General features: G+C 37.3%; 1 protein-coding gene across 4 annotated transcripts in view; it reads left to right on the forward strand.

The window, feature by feature from the left end:
• TMEM63A (transmembrane protein 63A) overlaps positions 1 to 13,350 on the forward strand; it is a 54,560-nt gene that overhangs the window by 9,781 nt on the left and 31,429 nt on the right. For all 4 annotated transcript variants that reach the window (XM_063328196.1, XM_063328195.1, XM_063328198.1 and 1 more), the window contains exons 8-18: positions 1,521 to 1,572; positions 2,740 to 2,848; positions 3,250 to 3,320; positions 3,777 to 3,857; positions 4,478 to 4,601; positions 4,959 to 5,092; positions 7,461 to 7,598; positions 9,390 to 9,543; positions 10,304 to 10,410; positions 12,126 to 12,212; positions 12,851 to 12,913. In XM_063328196.1, coding sequence (XP_063184266.1) covers positions 1,521 to 1,572; positions 2,740 to 2,848; positions 3,250 to 3,320; positions 3,777 to 3,857; positions 4,478 to 4,601; positions 4,959 to 5,092; positions 7,461 to 7,598; positions 9,390 to 9,543; positions 10,304 to 10,410; positions 12,126 to 12,212; positions 12,851 to 12,913 — 1,120 coding nt within the window. The remainder of the gene's footprint in view (positions 1 to 1,520; positions 1,573 to 2,739; positions 2,849 to 3,249; positions 3,321 to 3,776; positions 3,858 to 4,477; positions 4,602 to 4,958; positions 5,093 to 7,460; positions 7,599 to 9,389; positions 9,544 to 10,303; positions 10,411 to 12,125; positions 12,213 to 12,850; positions 12,914 to 13,350) is intronic.

Here is a 13,350-nt window from a genome sequence, read left to right on the forward strand (position 1 = left end):
AACACTCTTCCATTTTTGGTAATGAGCTCTTATAAGCCCATTTTATACCTGGCTTTATATCAGTCTTGTCAAGATCATGTTTACAGATTTGTTCACTGTTTATCATCTTGGTAAACAGTGATGGGGGGGGGGGTGGGAAGCAATAATTCATTTGGTTTTCCCAGGAGCTCTCAAGCTTCTGTTTTGTTTTGTTTGTTCTTATACCACAACTATTGCATCTTATTTTGTGTACTGACCTTGCTGATCTTTGTCCCTATAATTTATTCTCTTCTATTGTCCTTAATAATGTGGCCTAGTTCTTGTTTTCAGTTTACTCCTGCCTGTGTTTTAAAGAGCCTTGTGACTTAGCCCTGGTCTGTAATGGGCTGCATTGTACCTGTGCCTTTAGTGTTGTTTCTTTGTGGAACTGCCATCTCTGATTTCCCTTTTATGAGCTCTTTCTTAGAAATTACCTGTTCATATTAATATCTGCTTTCTTAATGACCATTGCTGTTCTTATTTTCTATTTTTGCATTTCTTTTCTTTTTTTGTTCTTTCAAAGGACACTTTGTCACTTCACGGTCACTTCTTCCTTGCTTTCCATCTCTGTGTTCTCAGCCAGTTTTACAGAATCAAATCCAACACTAGTCTTACAGAATCGAATCCAGCACTACTGGTGCCCTAGTTGCTGTCTTCACCTCCTTCGTAAAGTTGAGAGAGAGATGCCAATGTGTTCAAAGAATTTACAGAATGTAGTTCCCTCTTCTGGTCTAGTTACTACCTGTATATTTACACCAAAATGGATGTTTTTTACTGCATTAATTTTTGTGATGCTAGGAAATACAGCTGAAAAACAAATACGAACTTTTAGTGTCTCTCCCCTTCCTCCTCCACTTGCACCATATGTTGATTTTGTGCATTTGCAGTTCTTTCTGTTGTGATGAGTTAACTCGCAATGTGGTTTAACAGTCTATGCCAGAAGATTATTTAGCTTTCCAGATACACTTAGCTCTTTTTCCTTTGTGAACACGTACTCAATTTTCACTCACTCGCATTATCATTTTTTAAAAATACTTGACAGTCTAGAGAAACAATGTCGTATAGACTTTCTCATTGTTGACCTTAGTAAGGTTATCAGTGCTATTTTGTCAACACTGATTTAATGCAGTTTAAAAAAACTGAGATAAGAAATCGGTGAAGATGTGAAGGAAATAAGTTCAAATCTCTAAGCAGTGTTCTTAATGGATGTGAAGGGAGATTGGAAGGAGAATCTGGGATCTAGTATTCAGATTTTTAAAATAATCTATTATTTCTCTTGATGGGCTGAAAGTGGTATAATCCTGAGATTTTTTTCCAACTTTAAAGTGCAATGCAGTGTAAACCAGCATTGATTATGATTCTAAATCTTTTTAACAATGAACATGCTCAGCATTAAAAAGAAGTATATAAACATTTTAAAAAAACAGAATAAAAGCTGACTTTCTGATAGTTTGCATGTGAATGTTGCACCAGCCAATTATGCTACTTGTTTTTGTTCTTAGATAAAGATCCCTATAGTTTTGGAAGAACAACTATAGTAAACTTACAAACTGGGTAAGTAAATCTTGCAGAGTACTTTTATGCTTATGTCTGTTTCCTGACATAGTCTCTAAACACATGAATTGATACTTGCAGCATGGCTCATGGGGTAGGAATTACTTATTCACGCTTCATCAACTGAAACTGGGATACGTTCTGCCTCAGGCTATGCAGTTACAGTGCTGATAAGAAATCTGGAGACTTGGCTTCTACTCTCTCAGCTCTTACTTCTTGCACCACATGTTTCTCTTGGCTAATGACTACACATTTAGTGATATTATTTTCAGAAATTTCCACATTAAAAGAAACCATGCTTCAGAAGGAAAATAAACCTGACAGCTTTACTAGAATGTGTAACTTGGATGACTTAAATTCTCTTGCATCAGATTTCTGTGTGTGCATATCTCTCCCATCCGAGATCATGATTAAAATTACTTCTATGTGTTTTAAAAACAGTCTATAAAATAGTTGAGATACAAAGCTCTTCAGTTTTTCTCTTTTAATACTTGATCGATCCACATCTATCCATGCTACTATGTCCAGTAGCATTCTGCCAATGCCCTTTGGTGTTTTTTTTTTTTAACCGTGTTATGAATCCTAGTAACTAGCAGGGATTTCTTGTTTGGTTGGCATTTTTATTTGTAAAATAGGTTCCTGTATTTTAAGTTAATTGTAATTATTAATGCTCTTTGCAAAACTGAAGAACTGCTCACAGTACAGAACTTCTGTAATCTCTGAGGAAGGAGCTATCAGAGAAGCAGAATTTACTCCCTGTATTAGGCTGTTTTCAATTTGAGTAAGGATTGTGCTCAAAGAGAGTTCGATTATGCACTCGGCACAGAAACTAATAATGCCAATAAGAACATTTTGGCAAGTAGCATGGTGTGTCCTATAGGTCATCCGAATGAGAAGGTGTAAGCCAAATGCTGCCTAAAAATGCCCATGTAGTAGAATATCTGTTTTCTTTGTAGGTCTGTTACCCGTAGAATTTTATGTTAAGCAAGTAACCCTAATGGCTGGCCAATGCATCTGCGTAGGTGTGACTGACTACTAGTAACTACCTTTTTTCATGTTTTGTGTTCAATGAGAGGTTCTGACATGCTTAGGATTTTGATGGCTGCTTTTACCAGGCTGACAATTAGTTCTTCCTGTTTCTCATATTCATAACGTTTTGTCCCACAGTAATAATCTTCTTTGGCTGCACACAGTTTTTGCTGTTGTTTACCTGATTCTGACTGTTGTCTTCATGAGACATCACATGAAGTATGTCACATATAAAGAGGAAAACATGGTAAGTTTCTGTACTGGGGTGAAAAAAACACCACACAGCATGTTTGCAAGTGGATAGTGCTAAAAAAGCAGATTGCTAAAATGCCTCCTGCTTGCTAGAATGTGACATAAGTGTGAAAGAATTCACTGAAAGCAAAGCTCCACTAAGTGAGTTGTGAAAATGGATGGAGAGAAGCAGATTGGGGAGGGATTTGTGAAATTTTGGTGTAACCTGTTACCAATGTAGAAGGTGAACATGGTGCTGTCTTGAATAGATGCAGCTCCCATCAAAATCAAAATTTCCTACTTTTTTTTTCCCCTCTACAACACAGCTACTTGTGCTGTGTCACTGCCTTCCTCATATTCTTGTTTTCTCTTTCATGGTGTGGTTCCTCAAAATTAGAGTTGCATTTTCTCTTGCAGGTTAAGTGCACATTGTTTATAACTGGTCTTCCAAAAAATGCAAAAGAAGAGACAATACATGGCCATTTCACGTAAGTTCTGTGCTTGAGTAGCATCATTACGAACAGGAGGTTTAAAGTTGTCCTAGTCATTTTACCTGCCCAAGCAGAAATGTTATTTGACTTTCGCACACTTCAAAATTCATATTATAGTATCCATCTTCTAAAAGGATATCTTATTCCTTAGACAGAATTGAGAAAAGACTATATTTCAATAAAGTTAGTTAGCTGATCTTAAAATTAGAATCTAAGAAAGTGGTTGTATCCACAATTTCCATTTATGCTCCCACGTGGCCTTTACTTGGGAATAATGCTGCACATCTCATATTAAAGTAACTTTCATTAACCGTCTCTCTGGAAGTCTCCACCCTCTGATAACTCATTCAGAAATGAAATGAGTGATTGAGATGTCAGTCAGACATCAGTGATGCTCTTTGAAACAGTTTCTTCATTGTACTTTGTGTTCTTATTGTACTGCTTCCTTTTCAGTGCTGCCTACCCAACCTGCACTGTGCTGGAGGTCCAGCTGTGTTATGATGTAGCCAAGCTTATTCGTCTTTTCAAAAAAAGGTACTTGTTTTTGTAGTCTACCTGAGTTTAGCATAATTTTGTGAATGCTTTGCCAGTCCTTAATACACATATACCAGTAGTACTAAGTTTGCGCATATGAGAAATTAATTCTACTCTTAAAGTTCTTGTCTGGACTTCAGTTAGATTCAGCTGTGCTTTAAAGTGAGTTGTGGGGTTCAGCCTCTTTCTTGTGGGCGTGAGATGTTGTGTGTTGCATAAGATAAGCTTTGACTTGCTGATTATTTATTTATGAGTGTACTTATTTAATTATTGTCAGGCAACGCAAAGTGGAAAACCCAACTATTGAATTAATGACTCTGGGACCCTGCTTCTTTGTCCAGACGTGCTGATCATAGCAGAAAAAAGTGTTATCTTCTGGGCTATACATTGTTGGTTTTTTCCTGGAATCTCACTACAGGCATAGGCTGTATAATGCTATTACAGACTTGAAAATAAATTATGCCAAGTAGCCAAAATAAGGTATATGAATATAACTGTCGACTGATTAATTTGTTGTCAGTCTTAGACATAACTTTTATCTCTTGGGGATTATATTCTTCTTAAGCTTGATGCTGATGCTGTTCTCCTGCAAAATGTTATGGATGTATTTTTCTGTCCAGAAAACAGGCAGAAAAAAGCCTGACTTACTATGAACACCTGCATCAGAAGTATGGCAAGCGGGTCCAAATCAACCCTAAGCCGTGTGGTCAATTCTGCTGTTGTGAAATGAGAGGATGTGAAAGGGTAAGACATTGTGTTCAATTTTAGTTATGGCTAGGTAGATTATTAGAATAGGGGAGAAGAATTTTTCTGTGACATTTTGTTGAGCTCCAGAAAATTCTTTATTCATTTATTGCAGATAACTCATCCGTCATATTCTTGCACTCTACAGAAAAGGAATTCCCCAAAACTTTTGAAATGTAACTTTAGTGCAAAAATTGAAAAACTTCCCATTTGTTTGTCTTTCCATTGTGACCTGATTTGTAATTTGTGGAAGTAGTATGAGGAAGAGACACTATGGTTTGTGTAAGCTGTATTTTAATGAAGGTATTATCCATCTGGTACTTGGCTGTATGTAACAGTCATCAATTTCCTGTACAGGAGGATGCTGTAGATTACTATACCAAAGTTAGAAATGAACTGATGGAAGAGTATTCAAAAGAAGAACAAGCTGTTCATAATAACCCACTGGGAATGGCTTTTGTAACATTTCAAGAGAAATCCATGGCAACCTAGTAAGTTTTGTCTGCTGCCTTGTTTGTTCTCTTTTAACTATAATAGTACAACTGATCTGTTTGTGTCGCTTGTTTGCTTATGTTGGTTCTTCTTCCTTTCTCCTTCTCCACCATCCTGTGGATATGGTCTGCTTTTGCTTTCTGGTAAGTTTTCCTATAAGTGTGTATTTAGCCTCTATGTTTTGAGTGAAGAAAATATCGAAGGGATTGGACTGGGATAAAATATCAAATGTCTCTGGACATTTACTGGGGTAAGGACCCTTTCTCTTCTATGTGGATCCAGTCCATCAGTGTAGGTTAACAGTAGGACAGACTAATTGGCTCTTGAATACGGATTAGTGATTTCTTCATTTTCTATTGTGCCAAATGGTCCAATTACCAAACTCTCACAGTGGGTGCAAATTACACTGCTAGTTAGTCATCTCAGCGAAGTAGAGTCAGTGACTGACCTGGCCATACGTGATAGATACACATTATGTATCTCTTACCTGTTATTGTAGATCTATGTGTAGGCCTAATATCAGAGGTTGTTCAGTGCTTTTTACTCAGTCATTTGTAGAGAAAATGCATGTAGCCTCTCATTTTCTGTTGGCATTTCGTGAACATTTTTTATTAACACAAAGTGGGTACAGGGAAGCAGAGTAATATTTGTATTACAAAAATAACACATCATGCTTTTTTATTATTCTTCATAGACTCTCAGATTTAAATTGTCTGCATTCTTTTCACCTTCAAATCATGTTAGAGAGCCAGTCTTTCAGGATTTTTTTCAAGAAAGTCCAGGGTGTAAAACTCTTGCAAAGATTGGAGATGCTGAAGAAAGCTTTGCTTGCTGCTCTTGAACTGAATAGTGATTATATGGTGAAATCTGCCCCCCTCCTAATTTTGTAATGTTACAGGCCATATTTATAGAATCTAGAGCATGAAATAACATTTTAAGATGTGAAACTGAAAGAAGATATAAGCACTTAAGTTCCTTCCCTATCTGCTTGTTTGCCATATATGATTTCGATGGGATAGTCTCTGGGCGTGTGTTTTGAGTTGCACTGCAGGTATCTCTGAGCTGATTTCAAGAACTGAAAATGTTTTAGTTTGTTTAGCTTGGAATTGATGCAGTGGACATCATTCTCTGGAAAACTAGATTAAATTACATGTGAAGCTGAGGTACCATCAAATTAGGAAGTTAGTAGTAGTTATTCCACGGAGCCCTGAAATAGGATGGGAGGAACAGGAAGCCAGGACCGAGGTTCATGGAGTCAGGTGATTGTAGAAGCTTGGTTAATGGTGGGACTCGGTAGTATGGCTGGTAGTGCTGAAGCTTGCTCTGTATGTATTTTTAAAAATGAACTGTCAAAGTATAATTAACTTTCTTGAATACTTGCTGCTGCAAGATGCTGGCAATTTGACATCACTACTTGCGTTCTGGTAAGGTAAAGACTTGGGGTTTGGGTGAATTTTTGTTTTGTTTTGTTTGGTGTTCATGTGTGTGGTTCCCTGTTTTCTTTATGTTAAGAGCACAACTGAGAAACAAGCATGTTCAGGAATTTGAGAGTCTACCTCTTCAAATATAATATATACTGTTTCCATGCTAGTGTAATAGGGCTTATCTGGAGTGGAGCTTCTTTTACGCAGTTACACACACACAGTTGTACTCTCTCTGAATACATGCCTAGCGCTTCTGTTGCTGTGTTGTGAGAAATCTTTGAAAGCATTTATTCTAGACATGTTTAAATTTTGTTCAAATACGTTGATTGTCGATCAACTCTAATATTAGAAGGTAAAATCAAGTATTGCGATTATATTAGGAGTTGGTGAAAGAGAGTAATATTTTAAATTGTGGGAATACCAGTGTGGTAAAAACTTTTCTGAGAACTGGTACTCAAGGCAAAATTGGCTAGTTTTGATACCAGTGTGATGAAGTAGGCGTGCAGACTAATCCTCTAGTCTGCTTTGATTTGAAAACAGCTGTAATTATGTAAAGGGGTGTTTGGGGAACTGGCAGTCTTTATTTTTATTTTTTACAATACTCTTGGGCTTTGATTTTATTTTATTTTTTTTAAATACTTTTTTTTTTTTTTAATATGAGTCACTGTGGTTGGTTGTGCTGGTGGAAGTACTGAACAGTTCAAACCGAGACTGCTTCTTGTTTCCAACTTTGCACATCTCAAAGACCTGTGGTAGTAACTGTTTATATGATAGTCATTACATACATAATATAATGTTACATTGTTGTCGAAGTACTGTCTTGATATCTGGTTATTAAAAGTAAAAAACCTTTATCACTATGCCCAGTCTTTCTCGTTACTTATACAGTATTTTCAGATGTAAAAATTTGGAAAAATCCTCATCCTCTTTTTCTTCCTTACAGTATTCTTAAGGACTTCAATGCCTGCAAATGTCAGAGTATTAAATGTAAAGGAGAACCCCAGCCATCATCCTACAGCAGGGAGCTGTGCGTGTCAAACTGGGAGGTTACATACGCTCCTTATCCTGAGAATATTTGTTGGTAAGAATTCTGCCTTGCATCCACTTGTTGATGATATGGTTTAGAATGGGGACAGCAGAAGGGAGCTGAGCATGTTTTTCTTTAACCCTAAACTTAAGACTTTACGTAGCGTTTGGATGTGGCTGATTTACATCTTTATTTCCATTACTGGTGTTCTTCCTTGACCTTTGGGAGGCCTCTCAGAGGCTGACTAAAGTTTTGCCACCTGCAGTTCCTGTTAACTAGGGAAAAAAAAAAACAAAAAAACAAACCAAAAAAAACCAACCCAAAAACACCTCCCACCGCTCCCCATCCAGCTTATTAATGTCCGTGCCTCAGTGTTTCCATTTTTTGAGGTTAGTGCGTATCTACTATTGAAATCAGGAGAAAGCAACTGGATGTTAGTGCTGAGTGTTCTCCAAGTATGTATATTTTTCTTGAGTTGCCACATGACAAGTATAACTTGCTCCACTCTATGAACTATGGTCTGTCTTCTAATATCTTTTTATTAACCCAGTAAATTTCCCAGACTTTAACCACTGCTTACAGGAGTGTGTCGGAAAATAGATAAATGCTTTTTGAATTAAACTGTTTCTGTGCTGCCTTCTGTCATGCTTATAGGCTAAAAATGACTACTTTCCAGTTGCTTTGCAAGTAATTTAGGGTTGGGTCAATATAATCCCCTGTTCATATAACAGTAAATTTGTTGTGACATTTCTATTGCCCAAATCAAAACTGCAAGTGAGACACACATGTACAAGTTGCTGTATTTTGCATGTATGTAACCTTTTTTTTAAAAAAAAAGTACACTTTTTTCCTAATGATTTTAATAGAAAATTACTGTCAAGGTGACTATGCCATCTGTTTCTAATAATTGAGAGGTTTTCTCTCGAACTACAATTCTGCAGTTGGGAATAAAGTACAGAATCTTTAACCATGAAGCAAACAACCATGAATCTTAGCTGTGTCTTTTGAGACACGAATTAAAAATCTCTTGCAAGCTGCTTTCCAAATAGGGTCAGTTTAATCTGCCTTTTTCATGAAAGGGTTCTCCCATGTATGCACGCTTCATTTCATCTTCCTTTTTTCAAGCACTGTCTTATGGATGCAGGAAATGATTGTTGAGACTCTGTGGGTTGAAGCACTTGCAGAGCTTTTCTGAATTTGCCAAGTTACTTACCTAGGCTCATAAAAAGAGTTGTCGTAGTTGGGGATGCTTCTGTATCCCTGTTTTGTCTGTTCTAAATATTTGGCTTTGGCTGTGGTTCAGATCGTTCCAGTCCTTTTGGGAACCATTTCAGATAGCATTTAAGAACTTTACCTGTTTAAGACCTATGGGTGCTGTTTTAATATGGCAGGAATGGATGCAGGGTTTTTAAATTTAATTTTTTTTTTCAAATCACGGTTTCTTGGTAGATTGATTCTGCCTCTGATAGCTATTTTCCTTGCAGAAATTCTCTGTATCTTCTTCTCTGTCTCTTCTTGTTCTAACTTAAGTACTTCCGTGTTATTAAACAGTGGAAATATGTCATCCCAAACGTTAACTACATCAGACATTGTGTTAGTGTTATGAAAGACTAAATATGTTCTGCTGCAAGCGCAATTTATGTTATCATCCAAGAAAGGTTGCACAGTTTTCTTTATTTCTAATAGCAACTGGAACTCGTGTAGTGCTTTGTTATGTAAGTTTTGAGGCTATGAGACTAAAGATGAATTTAAAAAAAGCAGTGCCACCTGTTACTTGACAGATAGTATATATTTCTTTAACAACAATTGCTTACTGCTTCTTTTTATGTCCTTTTTTATTTTCAGGAAAAATCTTTCAGTGCATGGACTGAAATGGTGGTTTAGATGGGCTTGCATTAATTTACTTCTTTTTATTGTGCTGTTTTTTCTTACGACTCCTTCCATAATCATCTCAACCATGGACAAGTTCAATGTCACTAAACCAATTCACTACCTTAATGTGAGTATCACCATATGTTTGGATATAGCTGTGTATCAGACCACAGTGTTGGTAAACTGATAGATGTATAGTAAGACAAGCAAAAAATGTCTATAAGCTAAATTCAGTTAAAATTCTTGGGATTGCTTTACGCAACTCCTGATTAAAAGGCATATGTCCAGAATCAGGACGTTAGTCCTCTTTTGTTCCTTGATAGTAGGCTGAAGTAATTTAATCTGAAACTTTATATTATTTTAAATGTCTTGTTTGTTTGTTGTAAAAATTTGCGTTCCAAATTTACATAATTCTAGATTTTGTAACCAAAAAGCTTTTCCAAAAATGGAATTTCAAGTCCAACTTGTATACTGATTTTTATGATGAGAAGGTGAGAATTCAGGTTTTAAACTACAAAGTTAAATGCCATGGTTTTATTTTGCTGATTGGATTCAAAACAGAACAGCACATATATCTGGTCCTACTTTTACTGCAGCTGAAGTCTCTTGCATACTGCTCATGTTAAATGCTTCCCCAAGCTAGGGTAAGCTACATAAAAAGTGCTTGTGAGACTTCACTCTCATGGAATTTAATTCCCAATCCTATTCTTGTTTTTTGTCTTGCACGCCAGTGCTGAGCAGTTACTAATTTTAAGACTCTATCTGAGTATAGTTTCCACAGTCCAACCTGCTGTGATTTACAAAAAGCAAAATATTGCAGCCTCTGTTCTACCACAGCTGCATTAAAATGTTTTTAATACTTATTCTTACTTTTTTCCCCCCACTAGAATCCCATCATCAGTCAGTTTTTCCCAACGCTCTTGCTCTGGTCCTTCTCAGCTTTGCTACCAACAATTGTCTATTACTCAACTTTGCTGGAGTCCCACTGGACAAAGTAAGCAAGACTTTTCTTGGTTTTGGCCTTATCAGCTGAGTTACTAAAACAAATGGAGAAAATGCTTATCTTTCTTGGAGCTCTTAGATCTGCAGACCTCTCACAGCAGGGAATGTTGTCATCTTCTCTTTCTAATGTTATAACCAACGCTTTGGAGTTCAAGTAACTTGTAATGAATACAGCAAGTGTAATCTGATGACATGATTTACGTATGCTGCTTCTTTCCTCTCGTCTTTCTGTTTAATCAGGAAAAAAAACCAGTATAAGCAGCCTCAAGGGAAGTAGCTTCAACAGGAGCACAGGAGGTGCCTCTGATCCCATAACTAGCTTGCTCTCTGGAAAGACAGGAGGTGTGGGTTTGGATCTCCTCTAGTCTGAGAACATCACAGAACCCCAGAATCCCTTCATCAGGAAGTGCTCCAACTGCTGGGGTGCTACTTGTAAAAAGGGCATCCATCTTTTTGCTGTTTTATGTAAAAATATTGTCTGGATGTAACTCTTGGTGCGCAACTTGGTTGCTGTTGGATATTGTTAGTGGTGACCCGAGAAGACCTATGAGACCGAGGCCCAGCAGATATGTTGATGCAACATTTTCAGATACAACCGGTGCACTCGGAGATGTCAAGTGCGGTGACATGCTGCTAACCTGGAGAACTTGGCACAGCTTGGTTGGGGGTGCCAGATTTCATCCCTGTTTTACCGACAGTCAGATAAAAGCATGATACTGCACACTGAATCCCAGCTTCACTCAACTTCACTCAATCTTTTACATAACGCCAGCAGACACTTTAGATGCTTTTTTTTTTTTTAATATTCTAAGGTCAAATTTTTTGGATTCTCTTACTTTTGTATCATTCCCTTGTAAGACATCGTGTCCAGAATCTACTGCTTATTCATCAAAGTTGTATGCTTTTTGTCAACTCTTTTTTTTTTTTTTTTTTTTTTTTCCTTTTTGGTAGTTGCACTACGTGCATGAACTTTGAGCCCTTCTCAATCAGTTGAAATAGTTTTCTAAAGTCACTAGTGATTACAGATCTGATTTCAAGCCTCGGTAGAGTTATACTGATACATTCCACAGCGCCCAAGGGCTACATGATCCTATAATAAAACCTCTGTGGTTTTAATGCCCTATCAGATACCACCTTTAACAGTCTGAATTGTTTATAGCAACTGCACTTTTCTGGCAACAGTGTGTCACTAGATAGATGTTCCTGCTACTGTAGTAGTGGTATAGCATTAGTAATGTCATGTTGTTCCCAAAGACTTGACACTTGTCAAGGACAGTCAAGTAGCTTGTGTAAGTGTCTGGTTTCTTGGCAATGGTGCCCTTGTATGAACTGCCTAATCCCTCTTGGCATAACGCTTGAAGAGTTGTTTGTTTACAAGCTGTTGCGAGATGTGAGTATCTTTGGATGAGAGACTGGGTGTGATTGTCACACATCCCCTTGCTTGTGGTGCACACCTGTAGTGATGGTAATCCAGAGTCTGGATTAATGTTCAGAAATGTTTTCCTTGCCTGAGAAGATATAGAAAACTTGCTTGGTCCGAATTAGTGAATATCTCAAAGGTGTTTGTTTTGTGAGTATCTTGTAGCAATGTGATATGGATTGGGGAAGCTGGAAGTCTGACGGGTGCTGACATTCTCTGGGCAAGATCCTTCATGTGTGAAAGTCTTTTGTATGAGTTTCTTACTTGGTGAATTTTTATGTTGGTAGATCTGCAGAGAACAGAATAATGATGCATAAAGTCTACATATTTTTGATCTTCATGGTATTGATTCTGCCCTCCCTTGGTCTGACCAGGTAAAGAGTCGTAGTTTAACAGAGTAATGTTTTTATCATATGAGACAACTCATATGATAAAACTGTTTTCTAGTTGCTAGTTGAAGTACGCCCACTCCCTCCCGTGTGTATGATTATATTGTCATTATGCAGTAGATCTCAGTGTTCATCTTTCTTCTGAGGACTCATAGCCCTTAAAGTTTCCAAAGGCTGACTTTTCTTTTTGCAGAGAAATTTAAGACCTTGTAAGATCAAAGACTAATAGAAAGTCGCCCATACTCACCATCATAGCTGAGAACCCAGTTTCCTGACTAATGTCTTATACTTCAGTTATAGTTGTCCTTTTCTTTGCACCTTTACAGTATTTGATTGTTTCCCTGGCTAACCAGGTAGCATATATTCGTCATATCTATATAATAACTGCTAAAAATGAAACATTCAAACTTTAGTATGAAGTAGACGTTTCTGTTTTGTTTGATTCTGTATCTCTTTTCCTATTTCTGACTATCGGTAACTGTGATGAAGCTAAACTAGTGGTCAGATTATTTGGTCGTATTCTCTCTATCCACTATCCTGATCTGAACTACTTAAAAAGAGAAGCAATGTTACGCAGTACTAAGCTGTTGGAGGCTGAATTACATTAACTGTCTTTCTTGCAGCCTGGATTTTTTTTTCCGTTGGCTGTTTGACAGAGAATCTTCTGATTCTGCAGTTAGGCTGGAGTAAGTATTAGCAACTGTTTGCTAAAGGAATACTTAGGACTTGGGGTTTTTTTTGCTGTTGAGTAACCTTGGTTAGTGTTTATTAAAATTTGCTTGGGGATGGTACCCTGTGGGATGATGTTGAGCTTCTGAATAAGGGGAGGAGAACGCAAGTGATTTTGCTGTGAAGAAATCCATACCTTTTTCCTGCAAGCTAATGTATGCAAACAGTCAATAGAGACACAGTTATTTTCCCAGAACCTCACAAATTTTGTAGAAGATAAGAAAGGACAGGATGATGGAATATGATGCGGGTGAGAGGGGACCAGAAAATGCACTGAGGATTGTTGCGTATCATGGACAGGGGATCTTCCCAAGGATTACAGTGAGACCAAATAGCAGCAGTAGTTCTCTTTCTGTAATCCATTGACTCTTGATTTTTTAAGAAACATGAATGT

Source organism: Chroicocephalus ridibundus, chromosome 3, assembly GCF_963924245.1.
Source record: "Chroicocephalus ridibundus chromosome 3, bChrRid1.1, whole genome shotgun sequence".
Taxonomy (NCBI): domain Eukaryota; kingdom Metazoa; phylum Chordata; class Aves; order Charadriiformes; family Laridae; genus Chroicocephalus; species Chroicocephalus ridibundus.